At 42.2% G+C, this 21,950-nt stretch overlaps 1 protein-coding gene across 25 annotated transcripts in view; it reads left to right on the top strand.

Moving 5' to 3' along the window:
* RBFOX1 (RNA binding fox-1 homolog 1) overlaps nt 1-21,950 on the top strand; it is a 1,623,526-nt gene that overhangs the window by 961,686 nt on the left and 639,890 nt on the right. For all 25 annotated transcript variants that reach the window (XR_016350706.1, XR_016350707.1, XM_089782268.1 and 22 more), the window contains one exon: nt 16,689-16,730. Coding sequence is in view for 23 of the 25 variants with exons in the window: in XM_089782268.1 (XP_089638394.1) it covers nt 16,689-16,730 (42 nt within the window). In the remaining 2 variants the exon portion in view is untranslated. The remainder of the gene's footprint in view (nt 1-16,688; nt 16,731-21,950) is intronic.

Consider the following 21,950-nt stretch of genomic DNA (forward strand, 5'->3'; position numbering starts at 1 on the left):
GGCAAAATCTTATTGCTATGTACAGACGCATGTGAAACCGTGGAGTGGAGTCCAGATTTCTACATGAGTAGGGAGCATTCTTGGTATAATGTGTATTTGCCTGTATAGTCATATTCCTCATGTATCAGGGCATTTGAAAGTCCCAAGATCCTGTGTTTAAATATCAAAAGAATTGCTGGATATGATTTGATAATTTGTCCACTGATTACATTCCAGCCATGCTTCCAGTTGCCTACCATGTACACTATACAATTGCTGTGTTCATTTTCCAAAAGAGGTATTAGTGACCACACTGTATGGCTGTGTCTACATTGGCATCCCTTTCCGGAAAAGGGATGCTAATAAGACACATCGCAATTGCAAATCCGCAGGGGATTTAAATATCCCCCGCGGCATTTGCTTTTACATGGCTGCCGCTTTTTTCCGGCTTGGGGATAAGCTGGAGAAAAGCGCCAGTCTAAACGTAATTCTCTGGAAAATAAGCCCTTTTCCAGAGGATCTCTTATTCCTTCTTTAAATTGTGATGTGTCTCATTAGCATCCCTTTTCCGGAAAGGGATGCCAATGTAGACACAGCCTATATGTTTAAAGCACAGTTCTATTTATGATGATTTTTTTTGGAACTATCCACTTATGTCTTCTTTATATCATCCTGTTACTTCCAGGAAAAAATATCCCACTTAATGTATTAATCTCTCCCCCAATGAAAAGGCTCCTATATCTCTATCTATTTTGGAAGATATTCCATTTTAAACATGATTGCCTATATTGCATTCCTTGCATTTTGACCTTATATTGCATTGAATATGGTTTAGCTTTTGATCTCTTGGCATTGGTTTGGTTTGGTTTTGGGTTTTTTGCCTCACATGGATCGCATTTAAATTACCAACACACCACGTATTAGTAATCACATTTTTGTTTTACTATGGCATGTTTCTGTTGTAACATTTTCTCTTCTGATCTCAGTTGAAATAATTTTGAAAATACGGCAATTACGGTAAGATGATATAAATTTGGGGTTAGAAAAACTCATGTTAGTCAGGGAGACAAATACTTCTACATAAAATACAGCAGATGGCAGTGCACAGCGTATTTCCTTGAGCCACTTAGAATTTTTATGCATAATGTTATGTAAAAACAAGCATTTGATGGTTAAAGGAAGAGGACTGTCACAGTGAAGAGAGAATCTAATGAAAGAAAACAAAAGCTATATTCTGCAAGTATTGTGAAATAGTATGAACAGTTTTAGTGTTCAGTAAAACATAGTTAGCACTATTTTCCATCAGTATTCTATGCTTTGATTGGCTTTTTACAGTAGCTAGTAAACATCTGGTGGGGAAATTCCATGTACTGAATAAAACAGTCGGCAAATATTTTGGACCTTATTCTGATTTCACTTAAACCAGTAATTGCTTCTTTTAAGTTAATGGAGTTAGACTAGTGCAAAACTATTGTAACTGATCAGAATCAGGTCAGATTTACATCTAAAACATGTAATCAATAGATTATAAAAAGGAAAGTAAACTTTCCTCCTTATAGGCCAGGTCTACACTAGATGTGGAAGGTTGTCTTAAGATACACAACTCCAGCTACCTTTTCTACATAGCTGGAGTCAGCTTACCTTATGTTGAGTTTGGCACCATCCCCACTGCAGGAGGCCAATGGGAGCAAACACTCAAGTCAGCTTCTCTTACTCCTCATGACTGCAAGGAGTACAGACACCTGTTAGACCTGCCTTAGGCATTTGATTTACAGGTCTATACTAGACCCGCTAAATCGAATGCCAGAACATCAATCTCCAACGTGGCAAATGAAGACATGCCCTAAGAAAACATTGGCTAGATGTATACAATTTTCCTTCCTTTACCCACATTCTGACAAAAGAATGAGAGGGGTTTACTGAGATCATCAAATTGTATACATCTTAAAAGGAGCAGTTCCACTGGGCCTGACTCTGGAAACTTGCTAGAGTAAGCTTCATAATGCACAGTATATTCTGTATCGGGGGCAGGGGCAGGAGGCCTGCGAACAGCCTCAGCCCATGTCAACCTCCCCTCCCCTAAGGCAGGTGGAAAGTCTAGGGCTGCTCTCAGTAGCCTGGGCTTCCAGGCTGCTCTTACAAATATCTGATTCCCTGGTCAGGATGGGGCTCTAGGGGGAGAGGAGAAGGGACCTAGTGAGCTTCAGGTAGATATGTAGCAGCACTGCAGGAAATCTAGGACAGATACTGACTCAGAGTCATTTAGCCTGGGACCAGGACATGAACTCTGCTTTTTGTTCTAATGAAATGGGATTACCCACAAAAGCTCATGATCCCATATATTTTGTTAGTCTCTCAGGTGCCACAGGACTACTCATTATTTCTGCATTTTGGAACTGTCCTGTACAGTTTGGGACAAGGAGATATGTAGGAAGTCTAGGGCAATGGATTGGGATTCACTGCAGGGAGGATCCATAGGTGTTGATTCCTACAAGGTCCTGGGATTGGACCTGGTGGAATAGAGGGACCCAAGTCCCACTACCTCACCTTTTTAAAGGACTAGGCCCAGGTGTGGTGGGAAAGCAGAATATTCATCAGGAAGAGCCATCTCTAGGGTACTGAAAATTGGGAGGAATTTGGTGGGCCCCACACTTTGGGGACCCTGGCAGGTTGATGAAATTGACCTGAGTGGTGGTCCCTAAAGTGATCAATTCATCACTTCTGCCCATCCCACCCCCAAAGGACATCCATGGGATCAGGCACTGCTGGGTCCTCCCAGATGCGAGTGCAAATCCACTACCCGAGGCTCCTTCCTACCTATATGTCCCTTCAGTGTGGAGTGTGGCCCCTAAATAGTCAGTGATAGCAACAAAAAGGGGCTGGAAGGTGGGTGTATTAATCACTAGGCCATCTCTCCCTCCAAGCAGTCTATCACAGAAACTTTGTGTGTCCCAAACATGGAGTATATGCTTGCAAATCCCTATAGAGGATGGCGGCCTAAATGAATATATAATAGCTCAATTCTACCATGTTCTGCAGTTTATTATTTAAAAAATCCCAGTATCATCCCATATTTCATTTGCATGCCTTGATTATACATTTACTCCAGAAGTTTGCATTCGATTTCTAATGGGTCTTTATTGAACAAGCAATACTTAGCAGCTGATGCAAAAAAAAAAAAAAAAAAAAAAAAAAAATCCTGTTCAAGTCATTAAGAACTTCTGCTGGCAAATTAACCTTTGACATCACTTTTAAACAATAAACAACACTTTGTTGTCCCTTATGTGAGAGATACTGAAACAGGTACCTCTGTATACAAACAATAAGTGACATCTGGAAGGGAAGAAGCAAAATAAATAAATAAACTAAATTCCCTGCATTTGGTTTAATCCAGAGATGTGCCACAACAAACACCATAGAGGGTTAAGAAGCTGTGTATTTCAAGACTGGAGAATATGCTCAAAGTTTCTCTGTAAAGTCTCCTGGTCATAAATTAAATATGTTATGGTTTTCAGTCCCACTGGTCTATCTGTACAGGTTTACATATTACAAGTGCATTATTTATATTTTTCCACTAAGTGCTTAGGGTTGCCAAAGTCTTTCTCGTAAGCTAGCACATTTAGCAAATGAGACAAAAATGAAAGACAGCAGATTTAGTATTGGTTAGGTGGATGGAAAGCACCTTTAGTATTTGTACCTTCCAGGGAGATGCAAATTTGCAAAGCTCATCCATTTAATATCATTTCATAACTTAGTTATTTAAAATACTGAAAATGATTATTCACATCAAAGAAAGTTCATTTTCTTTCTTTCTTTCTTTCTTTCTTTCTTTCTTTCTTTCTTTCTTTCTTTCTTTCTTTCTTTCTTTCTTTCTTTCTTTCTTTCTTTCTTTCTTTCTTTCTTTCTTTCTTTCTTTCTTTCGCTTTGCCATTTTTATTCTGTCCTAATAATCTATTGTCATGCAGTTATGCTCTATACTTCATCCCAGGGAAGTTTGGTCAGTAAAGAAACTCTCTTTCCATCATATATACACCTCCTTGACCAGCTGTCACCTTCCACTGCTGACATAAATGAGAATCCAGGAGCAAGGTGGATGTGTGAAGGACAAATCAGTGCCCCACTACACCCAATTTACAATTTGCAGAAGGTCCCCGATGACCTATATATACATACCACATATCCATGGGTGGGAAATGTTTAACCATTAAGGCTGGGATGTTCAAAACTGTCCTATAGGAGTTTTGCGCACTCCTCCTAGCCTCCCATGGACTTTCCCCTAGAAGCCAGGTAAGGTTGTTATACTTTCCTGTAGGAAGCAGGTCTTGTTTCTAGTTCCAGAAAGCCCTCATAATGCTAAGGATGTTATGGTTCCCTCTGGTATAATTGGACTTGTGGCAGTTGAAGAATCTGGCTTTAGAAATTGAATAAACCAAAACTTAGCCACCTGGTACTTTTACAAAATAGCTAACCATTTTTCTAAAATCTATGTTTCCTAAATACATGTCATATACAGAGTACCTACTGGTTTGGTATGCTATCGGTTGGCACTAATTTGGTATGACCTCAATAGCACAGTCAATGCTTCACCAGTAGTGACAATGGAGACGTCCCCAGTGCATGGCAGAGTAGCTTTATACTACACTACATTTGCTTGTCATTCTTGCCCTGAGTATAGACAGGCCATTCATAAGCCAGGTGGAAGTTTCAACATCCCTAAGGCTACGGCTATTTCTGACCAAACTCCACTGAGGCTGCAGTTTTAACGTAGATAGAAGAGGGGAAAACATGCTGAGAATATAAACTTGTGAGTAAAGAAGGCAGACTTTAACATACTTTTCAGTGAGGGGGACCTAGGGGTTGTGAGGCACCTCACTACTACCTGATCTTAGCCTGAGGAAGCTGTGTCCACATCTGCCATGGATTAGCTCTCTGAGTATGTAGGCAATACCAGCACTCCCTTCAGCCCACATGGTCCACTGCACCTCTGCAGGTTAGCGAAAGGCATGCTCCACTCTGTCCCCACTCCCTCTGCCCTCTGTCCCCACACCCTGTTCTACTGGATGCTCTTGGTATTCACAGAATTCCTGCTCCCAGTGCACCCCAGCTTACCAGATCCACCTCAATCACCACTCTGCTTAACACAGCGAATGTTAGACATGTTTACAGCAGAAACAAATAAACTAGAAATATTGGAAACAAATAGTAAAATATTCAGTAAAATAGCATGCATTCTAGAGCCCAGTGCTACTTAAGTAATTACTGTCATGTCTCAGAGGGCTAAACTCACCCCAAACACTTCCAGCATATTACATCCAGCCTTGGCAGTGATCTTAAAATCATAGAATCATAGAACCATAGAGTTGGAAGAGACCTCAGAAGGTCATCAAGTCCAGCCCCCTGCTCTAGGCAGGACCAATCCCAACTAAATCAACCCAGCCAGGGCTTTGTCAAGCCGAGACTTAAACACCTCTAGGGATGGAGACTTCACTACTTCCCTAGGTAACCCATTCCAGTGCTTCACCACCCTCCTAGTGAAATAGTTTTTCCTAATATCCAACCTAATATCCAACCTCTCCCATCACAACTTGAGACCATTGCTCCTTGTTCTACCATCTGTCACTACTGAGAACAGCCTCTCTCCATCCTCTTTGGAAGCTCCCTTCAGGAAGTTGAAGGCTGCTATCAAATCCCCCCTCACTCTTCGCTTCTGCAGACTAAACAGACCCAAGTCCCTCAGCCTCTCCTCATAAGTCATATGCTCCAGGCCCCTAATCATTTTGTTGCCTTCTGCTGGACCCTCTCCAATGAGTCCACATCCTTTTTGTAGTGGGGGCCCAGAACTGGACACAATACTCCAGATGTGGCCTCACCAGAGCTGAATAAAAGGAAATAATGACATCTCTGGATCTGCTGGCAATGCTCCACTTAATGCAACCTAATATGCCTTCTTGGCTACAAGGACACACTGTTGACTCATATCCAGCTTCTCATCCACTGTAACCCCCAGGTTCTTTTCTGCAGAACTACTACTTAATTGGTTGGTCCCCAGCTTGTAACAATGCTTGGGATTCTTCCATCCCAAGTGCAGGACTCTGCACTTGTCCTTGTTGAACCTCATCAGATTTCTTATGGCCCAATCCTCCAATTTATCTAAGTCACTCATCTCTGTCCTCAAGCGTATCTACCTCTCTCCCTAGCTTAGTGTCAGCTGCAAACTTGCTGAGGGTGCAATCCATCCCCTCATCCAGGTCATTAATAAAGATATTGAACAAAACCGGTCCTAGAACCAAACCTTGGGGCACTCGGCTAGAAACTGACCGCCATCCTGACATCGAGCCATTGATCACTAACCGCTGGGCTCGGCCTTCTAGCCATCTTTCTATCCATCTTACCATCCATTTATCCAATCCACATTCCCTTAACTTGCTAGCAAGAATATTGTGGGAGACCATATCAAAAGCCTTGCTAAAGTCAAGGTATATAACATCCACTGAATTTCCCACATCCACAGAGCCAGGGTACGTCTACACTACAGCGCTAGTTCTAACTAACTTAGTTCGAATTAGTTAATTCGAACTAAGCTAATTCGAACTAACGCGTCTAGAACTAAAAACTAGTTCAAATTAGCGTTTTGCTAATTCGAACTAGCAAGTCCACATTGAGTGGACTCTGAACAGGGCTTAAGGATGGCCGGAAGCAGTGCCGGCAGGGCATCAGAGGAGGACTTAGAGCGTGGAGATGCTGTCTCAGGCTAGCCGAGGGCTGCGCTTAAAGGGTCCCGAACCTCACCCCGGACAGACAGTTCTAAGGGGTGCCCCGCTTGAAAACCAGTCCTGGCTTGGAGTGCCCGGAGTGCCCACACTGGGCACATCACAGCACTCGGCCATCAGCCCGGCTGCACTTGCCGCAGGCTGCCATCTGGGGAGAGGGGGCAATTGGGGGGCTGCAGGAGAGCTTCCACACCCAGAAGCCCGCAGAGCCAGCCCAGTCCTCCCCATTGGGGGCTCGTACCCCATTCCTTCCTCACCTCCTTCCACTTACCCTTCTCTAGCCCCTTTTCTTGATGTACAAAATAAAGGACAATTGTGTTCAAAAATGGAATCTGTCTTTATTGAACAAAACTGGGGGAGACTGGGAAAAGGAGGTGGGAGAGGGGAAGAGAGAGGCTGGGAGAGGGGAGGGCAACTAACATGATCAGGGGTTGGGAACAGGTCCCAGATGAAGAGAGGCTACAGAGACTGGGACTGTTCAGCTTAGAAAAGAGGAGACGGAGGGGGGACAGAATAGAGGTCTCTAAAAGAGGGGTTGGGTGGAGAGGGTGCATTCAGAAAAGTTCTTCATGAGTTCCCATAAAGAAGGACTAGAGGACACCAAAGGAAAGGAATGGGTAGCAGGCTTCAAACTAGTAAGAGAAAGTTGTTGTTGTTCACAAAGCAAATAGTTAACCTGCGGAACTCCTTGCTGCAGGAGGCTGTGAAGGCTACAAGTAGAACAGAGTTTAAAGGGAAGTGAGATCAAGTCATGGAGGCTGGGTCCATGGAGTAGTCTTAGCCAGGGGGTAGGAGTGGTGTCCCAGCCCAAAGTTTGTGGAAGGCTGGAGAGGGATGGCACGAGACAAATGGCTTGGTCACTGTCTTCGGTCCATCCCCTCCAGGGTCCCTAGGGTTGGCCGCTGTCGGCAGACGGGCTACTGGGCTAGATGGACCTTAGGTCTGACCCAGGACGGCCATTGTAAGCTCAGGGCTCAGGGTCGGGGGTCTCAGTGGACCCCCTTGATTTTCATGCACACCTGCTCTTGGGTGGCCAGGCTGGCAGCTCTCCTGCCCTAGACGGCCACTTTCCTGTGCCTAGTGTGGAGATCGTGGACGAGGTCTACGATGTCCGCACTAGCCCAGGAAGGTGCCCGCCTCTTGCGGTCCAGGGCAAGCTCCCGGGAGCCGCCAGCCTGGTCCCGGGAAGAGGGGGTGGGCTGGGGGACATCGGGTGGGTGGCTCTGTGCCGTGCCAGGTGCAGGGTCTGCTGGCTGGATGCTGGCAGGCTTGCACCTGGCACGGGCACCGTAGCCAGCCCGTGCCCCTTTAAGGGGTCCGGGGCCGGGAGGGGGGCATAGAGTTTCCCTGGTGTTGGCCAGAGTGGCCACCAGGGAAACCTGGGGAGGGCTAGCCTCCCACTAGTTCGAATTAAGGGGCTACACACCCCTTAATTCGAACTAGCTAGTTCGAACTAGGCTTAATCCTCGTAAAATGAGGTTTACCTAGTTCGAACTAAGCGCTCCGCTAGTTCGATTCAAATTCGAACTAGTGGAGCGCTAGTGTAGCGCCTAGGAAAGTTAGTTCGAACTAACGTCCATTAGTTCGAACTAACTTTTCAGTGTAGACATACCCCCAGTTACCTCATCATAGGAGCTAATCAGATCCAGGATACTCACAGTATCTCCAATTATCCACCCCCCTTCAGCCACCACTTTTATTTTCAAACAGGATGCCTCCTTCTGGTTATTTTTTCCTGTGTTCCTCTTTCTTGTCATTTTCACAATTTCAGCATTTGGCTGGAACTGTAGTTAAGCCTTCTTAATGGAGCACATAATACACAAATAACCATTTTGAGAGAGAAGCATCTGTCCGACAGTAGCAAGTTTATCACCTTCTGGTGGCCTCCCCGAACTTACATATCGTAAGAACGTAATTTTCAATACAAATACATAATTACTTAACATATTCTGTTCATACATTTCCCAGTGATAGATTATCTGGACTCTTAGTAGAGACCACACCTGGCACCCATCTGCAAACTTAATATGCAAACATCTGACCCAGAAGATCCCTGTGAATACTCTGTGCATGTCTATACTGTTTACCAAGGACACCAAGAGGTTGAAGGGTCACAAAGGTAAACTTCCCCCAGTGTTTTTAAACATGTCTTTTAATAGAATAATTTTGTTTTTAAGTAAGTTGCTTTTTTGTTTACTTTGCTGGTCAGATGGCATGTGGGAGTTGTAAATAAAGACAGATAATCCATAATCATCCTCTGCTTACACTCTTGTGTGAACCTGTGCATTTTTTATCTTTCAGTCTTCCCTGCACCCTTCAAGTTTCTCCTCCACCACCTCTAAATGCTTCATTTCACTCCTACATGTTTCTTTCCAGCCCTGGTATCTGTAATACTTGATGTTTTTCATTGACCTGTTTAAAAATTCCTTTATTCAAACTGTCACTACTTGATGCCCTCTAAAAGTCTGTCATCTAATTAAAACAGAGATAATTATGTGGTTAAATGGAAACTATTAACTATTTTCCTTTTTCAGATTTTATAAACAAGTTTGAGGGTTAATTTTGTTTCTGTTTTCACTCCCACACCTTCTCCCAATTTGCCTTCAACTGTCCTTGGTTTATTTACAGAAAGTTTCTTTTTTATATTCATGTGAAAGGGGCTCTGTCAAGAGAGGCAGAATGGAGTCCGTAGAGAAGGTGTCTTCCCACAGCTTCAAACTTTTGGGTCACACTGTTCTTAATGATGGAATAAAGCTACACCTTTGGGCCATATCTATACTATACTACACAGAAGATCAACACTGCCACGGTCAATCATCTAGGGTTCGATTTAGTGGGTCTAAAGAAGACCTGCTAATTCGAACTGAGAGGGCACCTCCCTCCGCATTGGTGCCGGTACTCCTGCTCCTCATGAGAAGTAAGGAAAGCTGATGGGAGGGTTTGCTACCATTGGCCTCCCACTGCACGGACGGTGATTTAAGATATGTTGGCGCCTGCTACATAATTAACATAGCCGGTGCTGCATATCTGAAGTCAACTTTCTCCTTTAGTGTAAACGTGCCCTAGATGTTTCATTACCATTCCTATCTGACCCATGGTGTGGAGTAAAAATGAACTGTGTTTTCTTCTCTCAACAACCTTTGATATGATTCCAAATAAGCATAATAGAACAGTTGATCGTTGTTTAAAGTTTTAATTATTGTTATAGTTTAACTAACGTTTGGACAAGAATGTATCACACCATGCTGATGAAACATTGAAATGAGAAGGGATTATAAATGCCTTGTAGATCTATATTTCATCAGAGACCCATGTGCTGAAGCATGTGTGTAGGGCAAGTGGAAGTACTGAAGAGGAGCAACAGTTTGCAGTTAGGAAATGAAAAGTATCTAACTCCAGATTGCCTATACCAGCAGTTCTCAAACATTTTGGGCTCCAGAGCCCTTTACATGCATAAAAATTTATGTGGAGCCTAGCGGTCCACTGATTGTATGTGTTGTACCTATCGATGTTTCCAGTTTGTCAACCTCACGGAGCCCCTGGAGATGTCTCGCAGAGCCCTGGGGCTCCGCGGAGCACAGTTTGAGAAACACTGGCCTATACCACCAAGTAAATAGCAAGTTATATTTTTAATTGTGTTAATTAATAGCAGTGTTCTAAATGCTTTATTTCCTATTGATCTCTATGCAGAGTTTCTCAGATGATGCCCCTTTTGGGACCCAGAGGCAGCCCCCAGTGATGTCCCAAAATTCATGGAGTGGCCCCGCTGCAAAAATTATTGCCTACCTCTGCTGTATGGCTACATCTACACTGGCATGATCTTGCGCAAGAACTCTTTTGCAGAAGAGTTCTTGTGCAAAAAGTCTTCCGGAAGAGAGCATCTACACTGGCATGTGCGTTTGCACAAGAGATGTGCTTTTGCGCAAGAGCATCCATGCCAATGTAGACGCTCTCTTGCGCAAGAAAGCTCTGGTGGCCATTTTAACCATAGGGCTTTCTTGCGCAAGAAATTCATGTTGCCCGTCTACATTGGCCTCTTGCGCAAGAACAGTTGTGCAAGAGGGCTTATTCCTGAGCAGGAGCATCATAGTTCTTCCGCAAGAAGCACTGATTTCATACATTAGAATGTCAGTGTACTTGCGCAAGAACTCGTGGCCAGTGTAGACTCAGCAGATGTTTGATTCATTTCAAGGATTGTATTTCATTATTAGCCCCTATTATCAATTGGGATCTGCCTCTTTTAGCAAGTTCTCTTACTATCCCAAAGTCACATTGTGACTTTTTCTTCTAGTAATACTAATAAAGAAATACTTAGATCCCCTATCAGAGATCAGGACTCCATTGTGCTCGATATAGAGATATATATAAAAAAATGCAGTCTCTGTCCCAAAGAGCTTGCCATCTAAACGTATGACCAGAGATCACAGGTACTTATGACAAAGCAAAAAGGGCAACCATCATGTTGAGTATAATAAGTAGAATTGCACCAAACTATCATCCTGAAAACAGATGCCTTTCATGACTTTTTTTCTTTAATTAACTACTGTGTATGTGTGGTTAGGCTTTTCGTTGAGGAATGCGTACAATTTGTGACAAACACTGACATTATTTTTAAAGGTGCTTTCAAAAGATGTGTCTTGGATATTGGGTATCTAAGGGTACGTCTAAACTACATGCCTCCGTCGACGGAGGCATGTAGATTAGACAGATCGGCAGAGGGAAATGAAGCCGCGATTAAAATAATCGCGGCTTCATTTAAATTTAAATGGCTGCCCCGCTCTGCCGATCAGCTGTTTGTCGGCAGATCGGGGCAGTCTGGACGCGGCGCGCCGACAAAGAAGCCTTTCTTGATCAGCACAGGTATGCCTCGTGAAACCAGGTTTACCTGTGCCGATCAAGAAAGGCTTCTTTGTCGGCGCGGCGCGTCCAGACTGCCCCGATTTGCCGACAAACAGCTGATCGGCAGAGCGGGACAGCCATTTAAATTTAAATGAAGCCACGATTATTTTAATCGCGGCTTCATTTCCCTCTGCCGATCTGGCTAATCTACATGCCTCCGTCGACGGAGGCATGTAGTCTAGAAACACACTTAAAGTATGTCTACACTAGCCCCCTAGTTCGAACTAGGGAGGCTAATGTAGGCATTTGAAGTTGCAAATGAAGCCTGGGATTTAAATATCCCTGGCTTTATTTGCATGTTCCCGTCTGGTCGCAATTTTGAAATTCCACTAGCCCGAAGTAACTGCCCGCGGCTACATGTGGCAGTATAACGACAATTCGAACTAAGTCCTTAGTTTGAATTAACTGTTACTCCTCCTGGAATGAGGTGTAACAGTTAATTCGAACTAAGGACTTATTTCGAATTGCCATTTCACTGCTGCGTGTAGCAGCAGGCAGTTACTTCGGGCTAGTGGAATTTAAAAATGGCGACTGGACCGGAACATGCAAATAAAGCCCAGGATATTTAAATACTGGGCTTCATTTGCATCTTGAAATGCCTACATTAGCCTCCCTAGTTCAAACTAGGGGGCTAGTGTAGACATACCCTTAGGGTGTGTCTACACAGCCAAGTTATTTCGGAATAACGGCCATTATTCCAAAATAACTATGTGAGCATCTACACAGCAATTCTGTTATTTTGAAATAATTTCAAAATAAGGGACAGCTTATTTCAACTTCTGTAAACCTCATTCTACGCAGAATAATGCCTTCTCTGGAGTAGCTTATTCTGAAATAACTGTACACTGTAGATGTTGCCTAAGAGTGAGATAACTAATGGTTGGACAAAGGGAGATTGTCAGAGAAATGGTGGCATTAGCACAAATATTGTGGACTGTTTACCCATCTATATAGTCATATTTTCAAAAAGGAGGACACTGTGGTATAATGGATAGAGCATGGGTCTGTGCTTCAGAAAACCTTAGTTTTACTCTTGGCTCTTCCGGTGGGTGATGTTGAACAAATCACTTACCCTCCCTCTACCTCAGTTTCCTCTTGTGTAGATTAATTATATACTTACCTCCTTTGGAAAGTGCTTTGTGATCTACTTAGTCCTATGTGAGAACTAGCTGCTATATTGATGGAGTCTGTTATGACATGGATGCTATGAACGCTTGCATGTGGAAATAATTGTATGTATATCTGTAATTCTAGATAGATTCAGTGAGACTATACAATGGGTAAAGTTACCCACTTGTGTTAATGTTGACTAAAATCATGAGTACTCAGTTTTTTACTTGGCATCATTTAGTGAAAATTGAAATGATAAAAAACGTAAAAAATCAAAAGAAAAAATTCAATTGCCCAGATTCATTCCAGACATTCTTAGAAACTTAGTTATATTTTATGAACAACATTAATAGATGCACCCAGTGTGTATTCATATCTTTAACAAACTCTCAAGATTTACATACATATATTTACAATGTAGTCTAATATAATTTTAACTACATGTATAATGAGAGTTGAAAGCACCAAGACTGAAAAATTGAATAATTACTAACTCAGATTGCAGTGAGGGATGTCCAGGTTGGATATTAGGAAAAACTATTTCACTAGTAGTGTTGTGAAGCACTGGAATGGGTTACCTAGGGAGGTGGTGGAGTCTCCATCCCTAGAAGTTTTTAAGTCCTGGCTTGACAAAGCCCTGGCTGGGTTGATTTAGTTGGGATTGGTCCTGCTTTGGGCAGGGGGTTGGACTCAATGACCTCCCTGAGGTCTCTTCCAGCTATATGGTTCTATGATATTCTCCAACACATAAAAATGAGTAGTCCTGTGGCACCTTAGGGACTAACAAAGTATATAGTATCATGAGCTTTCATGGGCAAAACCTACTTTGTCAGATCAGATGAAAGTCACTTTAGTTGTACTTAATTTTACTCTTTGGGGGATGATTTGTAGATGGAGCCATGATTAATACCTTTCTCCTTGTAGTCTGCCATGTTAGAGAGACTACAAACATGTGAATAGATCTTTTTTGTGTAGTGTAATTTTCTTTCTGGTGTAGGGGATTTATTGCTGTACCTTTTCATAAAAATAAAGAACATTATGCTTTTTATTTATTAGGATTTTTCCATTGATAAGTGGAAAAAAGATTTTAGAATTTCATAAATACTTTGCTTTTGTTTGCTTTTGTTTGACATAGTGGTGTCCAAATGTACTCTGAACAAAGCATAAAGAAATGTCACTGCATATTTCTTTATTTAGTATCTTTATTTAGTGTCATGCAAGTAGTTGCGGGAAAAAAAACTACAGTGATTATGCTAAAAAGATAATGATATTCAGTAAGGTGGACAATTCCAACAGTTTTGAATTATTTTCAAAATAATTATTTGGTTTATTTATTCCACAAAAACCAAACTTGATAAAACTATGTTGTACTACCTCTATGATGAAATAAAGGAAAGGGGAGAGGACAGAAGTCTTGTGGACTTGGACTTACATGCTCCTTTTAGCGGAATGGGTGTAAAGGGGCATAAGGAGTGTAGGTGACACCATCTTTTAGACATAAAAAGTTGGTGAGTACCAGTGATACTTCCCAGCTTTTCCTTGGAGTCATGATGGGACCCAGCAATAATAACCTTAACTTGGGTATTTCTGAAATTTGTAGGGAGAGCCTGCCACCAGTGCTTCACTGGCCTAGGCCTCAAAATTAATGATGGTTCTTGGCAACCTGTCAGAATGGAGAGAAACAGGAAGGAGAGGGATAAACCATCAGTTGCAATCAATTCTACCCATTTTCAGTACCCTCAGGAATAGATTCACACCACCCGCAGATGTAGAAGGGATCACAGGAATCTCCCCATTAATAATAGGTTTATTTGTATGGTGGTCTGTTAAAATATTGTCTTGTGCTACATGGAGTTGTAATGGGGGGGTGGTGTGGTCCATATTTACTACTTATAACAGAAAAAGTCCTGTCTTTCCTTCTCTCGGGGTATGTCTAGACTACATCCCTCTGTCACCAGAGGGAAGTAAATTAGACATGCCAAAATTACTAATGAAGCGGGGATTTAAATATCCCGCACTTCATTAGCATAAAAATGTCTGCCACTTTTTGTCACCACGGAGCTTTGGCGACGAAAAGCGGTAGTCTAGACGCGGATCTGTCACTCAATAAAGCCTTTGATGACAGATCCTGTATATCTCGTTGTATGAGGCATTAGGGATCTGTCATCAAAGGCTTTAGTGAGCGACAGATCTGCGTCTAGACTACCGCTTTTCATCGCCAAAGCACCGTGGTCACAAAAAGTGGCGGTCATTTTAATGCTAATGAAGGAGGGATATTTAAATCCCCGCTTCATTAGCAATTTGGTATGTCTAATTTACATCCCTCTGGCGACAGATGGATGTAGTCTAGACATACCCTCGTAACCCTGGTCCACGCTACGGAGTTATTTCAAAATAACAAGTGAAGCATCCACACTACCAGACCCATTATTTTGAAATAAGGGACTGGTTATTTTGAAATAATTCCTGCTTTCCACGAGGGATAATACTTATTTTGAAATAGTTATGTCAAAATAGCAATAGTGTGGACACTCTGCTGCTGCTATTTTGAAATAACTACTCCCCAGAGTCATTCAGAGTAATTTCTCCCCAGTGCTTCCTGGGGCTCTAAGTCGAGGTAGCACATCCACATTAAGGGAACCTGCCTCCAACTAATTTTGTGGTTCCCTGTAGTGTAGACATGCTATTTCAAAATAAACTTAAAAAACAACAAATAGTCTGGTAGCACTTAAAAGACTAACAAAACTTGTGGATGGTATCATGAGCTTTCGTGGGCACAGCCCACTTCTTCAGATGACCGGAGTGTTGGATGTCCAGAACCAAAATAGTTATTTCAGGAGTTATTATTTCAAAATAAGTTAGTTCAAAATTAATTTTCTAGTGTAGACATGCCCTGAATTCATTTGACCTTTTAAAACGGTTTTAATATTGTGTTTCAGTGCAGTTAAAAGGAGAAAATGAACAGTTCCCAGAGGTAAAACACCTGGTTGGGACAAGATCAGCCATTGTGCCACTCATGGGCTGAAAGACGGGATATAGCTCCCTGCTTTCTCCTCTTCCTGGGTCCCCAGATCCTTCCCAGCCCCCTATTCCCCAGACCCCCAGCTCCCTCTTGTGTGCATGATCCTTTCTGTCCTGTCATTACCTGTTCATCTGAAAGAGGGGGCCCAGCCACCTTTCCTGTCCTAGCTATGCCACTTGACCAAGTTACCCCTTCCTTCTGAACCTTGCTGGTGCGAGGGGGGCGTAGGGGTGGAGAAATGTGCTAAAACTCAGAAGTGAGCTGAGACAAGGTGAGTAAGGCTGAGGAGAGCATACGCTGACTAGTTCCAGGTTTTATAATAGCAGGCCTGTAACCCCCATACTGGAATCTCTTAAATGCCTGGTATAGAAGAGTATGGAAGAATGACAGGCAGCTTTTTTCCCATATGTTTATGTTTAATAAAAGTTGCATCCTGTCATTTAATAGCCATTCATATGTCTGTCCTCATGTTTGCTGCTGTGTCCAGATCAATATGTGAATATGAGTTTATTGTTTACACCCAGAAGAACTATGGTGGTATTTTGTGGCAGCTATGCACTTTCCCTTATGTCACCAAAGAACAGTAAATAAGAAAATGAGACATTCTTCTTGATACAAATGTGCCCCCCACATTCACAATGCAATAAAACATCCTTATAAATTTTACTTTATTCTTTTCTGAACCTCATGCTAGGGGGATGCATGATGAGGCCGGGAGATGTAAGAGAAAAGTGTGATTCACTTAACTGCTACTACAAAAGTCCTTTTGTTTATCTGGAATATTTCACAATGCTCAAGACTGACTTTATTGTATTGTTTTTTCTTTTGCAGTTTGTACACCTATTTGCACTTTACCTTTCCAAAAAGCTATGATTTGTTTCAGTCTGTATATTTTTTTCTCCTTGTAGATTTCAAGACAACAGATGAGTTGTGAAAGAGAACAACTAAGGGTAAGTGCACCAATATGCAAAATGCTCTTCCTTGAGCAGACTCCTTTCTCATGTTGCCACAAAAGGTTCTCTTGAAAGATGGACTGCAGCTTCTGAGTTCAAGAGAAGAACATATTTATCTCAGCTAATTTACTATTGATTGTGTTGCTTAATATTGTATATATTATTATGAAGTACCACCATTACAGTCGGTATGGATTTTTCTTATATAATTTATTTAGATTTGGCAATGAATACTTTTTTCGAGAATTTGACACCCGGGCACTTCATTTTTATGTATAAGATGAAGCCCTAGTAGCTGTAAAGGTCAAATGTCTCACAAACATTCCCCATTGTCAGGTTATTTGATATGCTAAGATATATATTTCTTCCATTGTGTATGCTACACCTGTTTTCAGATAAAAATTAGTGTCAAGATCAAGAGCAAATTTCAGAAGAGTTCAAGTATTATAGAATATGTGTTTGTTGTTGTTTTCTGGCATGTTCTCCCTTATACGCAAGTTGCTCTCTCTTTGTTTTGTTTTCTCCTTTAATGGAAGAATCTGATTTTCTTATGCATTTCCGTCTGTGCTGCATTTGAACTTTACCTGGGCAAATGCATCAACAGCTGCTTTTCCAGTAGCAATATGTTTATGCACAATTGATAGTACTTGTGTAAGCTGGTGTTAAAATGTGTACATATACAAGTATGAGTACTGGCAAACAGTGGAAAATCTAGTTTTTCCATGCCCTGTGTTAGGGTATTTCCTTGCTAAACCTATATTTATTATGAGTGGAGAGGCAACTTTGTAGCACAGGCTGTGTAAGACAATATATATTTCTTTTTATTTATTTGATTCTTTGTTTTGTTTTTAATATTTGGATGTAGAAAATACTGCCACCTTGCTTTTGTGGCCTTTAGACAAGTACCTATCAGCCGCAGTTCAGAGCATAGTGTATAAATATAAACAAATATTCCATTTCTAATATGTGTTTCATTAATGTAATTGGCTGTTTCTTTTTAAGTTTTGTTGATTTTTTTGGCTGTTGAACTTTTTGCTTACTGGATTTTAACAATATGATCTTTCAGTCAGACATATCACAATTTTTAAAGAAGCAGATATGATAATCCAGCTCATTATGTTGTAGTCTGGAGGAATACTTTTTAATATTTGTTTGTGTGTATGGATAAATTACTAGTTCCTTGGTATTTATCTTTTTGATGTAAGGTGACTGCACTACTGTTAATATAGAGATTTAGGATGTATGAAAATGCTCTTTTTTGTCATTAGCATAGAAATGTTTCAATGGATCCTGTTGTTAAAGCTGAAAGATTGTTATGAGTTGTATGTCACTGGAGGAAGACTTCTTGGAAAGAAGTATTGCCATGAGAACAAAAAAAAGAAAAGATGTTTCCTTTTTATTATTAAACTGTCTTTTTTAAATTGAGGAAAGAGAGCAGAGAACTCTCAAAATCTAAGGAGGCAGGCCCCCAAATCTTTCATAAGTATGTGTATTTTTGTGTGATTGATGAGTAAAATGGTTTCTTCCAGCTTATTTTCCAGCATGTGTGATTTTTCAGATTATTTTATTTGCTACATCCAATTTAGAAAATAGTAGGATACATTTTTCTAACCAATCAATGTAAATAATGTATTAATTACTATATATGCCCCCACCCCACCCCTTTTCAAAAGCCCGTGAAGGATAACTATTCTGCCTATAACCAAATAGGTCTAGAGGTGACCTCCTCGCACACCTCTTTGAGATCACTTATGCCACTTGAGCTATTGGCTGCAGGGTTTGCTCAAGAACACAGTTGGCAGAGAAAAGGCGAGATCCTTCCCCACCCCATCTTAAGCGGGTTATCAGGATAGAAAAGTAGTGAAGTTCCCAAAGCTAGAGTAATGAAAACCAAACCCTTATTCCTCAAACTGGAGTACAGCGAACAGAAAGCCCCCCATCACTCGGAGCTGTTGGCTGAAATGTACCACAAGGAGGTATGTTGTAAGTACATAATGGACAGGACTGTTAGCTTCAAGCACACACATGCCACCCAGAACACAGTCATTGTTCTTCCCCTCCCCGCTCCAAACTTCCTTGGTATAAAATAGACTTATCTTATCCAGACACTCCCATTTCCTGGTCTGTAAGGATAGTCTGACCTCATGCGGTCTCTGGCTGTCTCCCCTAGCTTCAGCGGCTGTCAGGGCCAAGTTCTTTCATCTGTCCTAGGATCCCTAAAGTTGACCAAATCTAGAAGGATGAGGGCATAGATTTCACAGCAGTTATTCCTGCATTGTGTCTTCAGTATTGATAAATGAGGGAGTTGGGGGGGGGGGGGGTCACTATCAGCCTTCTTATCTAAGTACTTTCCTGTCCTGCCTGAATTCAATCCTTTGTAATGATATACTAACCAATACAATAACAAACAAGTGGGTGAAAGATACCATCTTCATAAACTATTACATGCATCTTAAGTTAAAGTCCTGATGTCAAAGCATTGCTATAATTGATTTGTGCAAGGTAGTATGAAGAATGTTGTGTTGCCATTGTTAGATCAGAATACAGGCAGTCCCCGAGTTACACGGATCCGACTTATGTCGGATCCGCAGTTACGAACAGGGCCCGTCTCCCTGGTCTCCAGCAGACCAGGGAGAGGAAGCAAAGCGGCGGAGCATGCGGGCAGCGGACAGCCCAGACGCGTCTGGGCTGTCCGCTGCCCGCGTGCTCCGTGGCTTTGCTCTGCTTTGCTCCCCGTCTCCCTGGTCTGCAAACCAAGGGTACTCCACCTGGCGAGAGAGCAGTGATGTGCTCAGATTTTTTGGGCAGTTGTAAGAAAAGATGCTCCTATCAAAGCTTGATGATAAATCCAGATTGAGAATGGTAAATCTTGAGCTATTTGGCCATTTCCAAAGTAGGGAAATAGGTCATTCTCAAACACCGTAGCTAGCATATGTTTTAAATTTCTGTCTCCTCACATAAATAAACAAAATAAAAGAAGACATACAGATTGCCACTTTGATAACTTTTTCATGTGGTGTATCCCTGTCGCCCACTTTGTCCAATACCTTTTAGATTTTAAACAGAGAGCAGGGGCTTTCTGATCTCCTCTGCCAGTATAGTGCCTAACATAATGATACTCTGCTGCTGATCAGGCTTGTGGCACTCTCTCTATATATAAATGATACATAATTATAATCACTAAGCAGGATTGTGTGTCTGATCCATTCTGTACTAAAGAGCTAAATAAGGCATTGGCCACTAGTTAATGACTTAAAACAATTGTCTCTTCAATCTATTATCCAGGTCCTCTTGTGTGTTAATCTGTCTGCTGATTGGAAGTTAATGTTTATGATGTCTAAATTATTTAATTGAGATCTCTCTGAATCATAAACTCTACATGACTAGCTGCAATGGAAACTAAAGGACTTCACATTTAACCCACAGTTAGTGGAGGGAGGGGTTCATTGATGCATATAGCATAGCAGTCCGACTTCTCAAAGCTTTTTCTGGTATGCCAAGTGTATATAAAGTTTGCAAAGCTATTGTGTCATTCTTTCAGTGGTCTCTATTAGCACTGTTCTTGTATTCCTATATTCTAGCTTGAATATTCATGATTTCATAATACTATAATTTCTTATGTTGCTCAAATGTGGTACTGCTGGATCTTGATTGGCGCAGGGTAAAGTTGTATTAAGGGCTTTAAAATGTTGAAAAGTATTTTCTGGAAAAAAATCTAATTTCTGAGTTTTTTTCTCCATCCACATGATGAAAATGTATTTTTAGCATCTCTTCTAATAAAAGGTATGTCTACCCTACAGCGTTATTTTGAAATATCTTATTTCGAAATAAAAGACAGGACTATAGAGCACTTTAAAGACTAACAAGGTGGTTTATGAGGTGATGAGCTAATGATATTAGAGGTGATAATTGGGGAATATCATTAGCTCACAGACATTAACCTCCCCTCCTCATCCCCCCTCTGTTCTGAAATTTGATTTGTCCTTTTCATATGTGTTCACTTTTTTTGATTGTATCCCTATGGTCATGCCAATTTTCTTCCACAGTTTGATCTGAGGAAGTGGGTCTGGCCCACGAAAGCTCATCATCTCATAAACCATCTTGTTAGTCTTTAAAGTGCTGCATAGTCCTGACTTTTGTTTCAGCTAGACCAGACTAACACAGCTACATCTCTATTATTATTTCAAAATAGTTATTTTGAAATAGCTTATTTCAAAGTAAAGTGTCTAGACACAAAATGCATTTTGAAATAGCATTTTTCTATTTCGAAATAGCGCATCCACACTAATAGGATGCTGAATCGCATTTAAGGCCAGCTGGAACCAGTTCTGGCAGAGCATGAGTTACCTTGTGTGGCTGCTGCCTGAGGCTATCTGAGACCTGTGCTTAAAGGGACCCCCCAGACAGACGGTTCTAAGGTTTCCCTGCTTGCTTGCCTACCTTGCTGAGGGACAGCAAAGCATTTTTTTCTCTGTATGCTCTGGTTGCCCTCACTCAGGACACCACAGCACTCTGCAGCATGGAGCCGGAGCTATCCCTGGGTGCTCTGGTGCTTCTCTTGGATGTGTTGCTGCAAGCCTGGCAGCATGTTCTGCAGGTAGCAACAGTCTCCCTGGTGTGCCCCACAGGGGACTTGTGCCTCATTCTTCCCTCACGTCCTTCCACTTACCCGTCCCTAACCCCTCTTCCTGCTGTACAATAAAAGACACGTGTTCATTACAACAAATTCTCTTTATTGAACAAAACTGGAGGGGGGGGATGAAACTGAGGTGAGACTGGGGAAAGAAGATGGGAGAGGGGAAGAGGGAGGGAGGGTGGAGAGAGGGTGGGAGAGGGGAGGAGGGAGGGTGGGAGGAGGGAGCTGGCAGGGGATGCAAGGGAAGGAAGTGGGAGGAGAAGCTCAGGGCTCAGGGTTGGGGGTCTCACTGGCCCAACTGTCTCCCAGCACCATAGGTGCAGGGGCTTCAGCATCCCTGGGGGTGTGGTGGGGAGGAAGAAGCAGGAGGGAGAGGAGGAGGGGGAGGAGGAGCGGTAGCTGGGAAGGCAGCAAGCTCTGCCCCAAGGTCGATGACCACCCGGGGGGCACGGACCGTCCTGCCCCCCAGAACGTAGTCCATGGCATCAAAATATAGGCAGGGGTCTGGATCTGCCCCTGGTTGGGAGCTGACCCCTGTGGCCCTGGCATATGCCTGCCGCAGCTCCTTTATTTACATATGA

This window comes from Pelodiscus sinensis, chromosome 15 (assembly GCF_052426305.1).
Source record: "Pelodiscus sinensis isolate ZL-2025 chromosome 15, ASM5242630v1, whole genome shotgun sequence".
Lineage (NCBI taxonomy): Eukaryota > Metazoa > Chordata > Testudines > Trionychidae > Pelodiscus > Pelodiscus sinensis.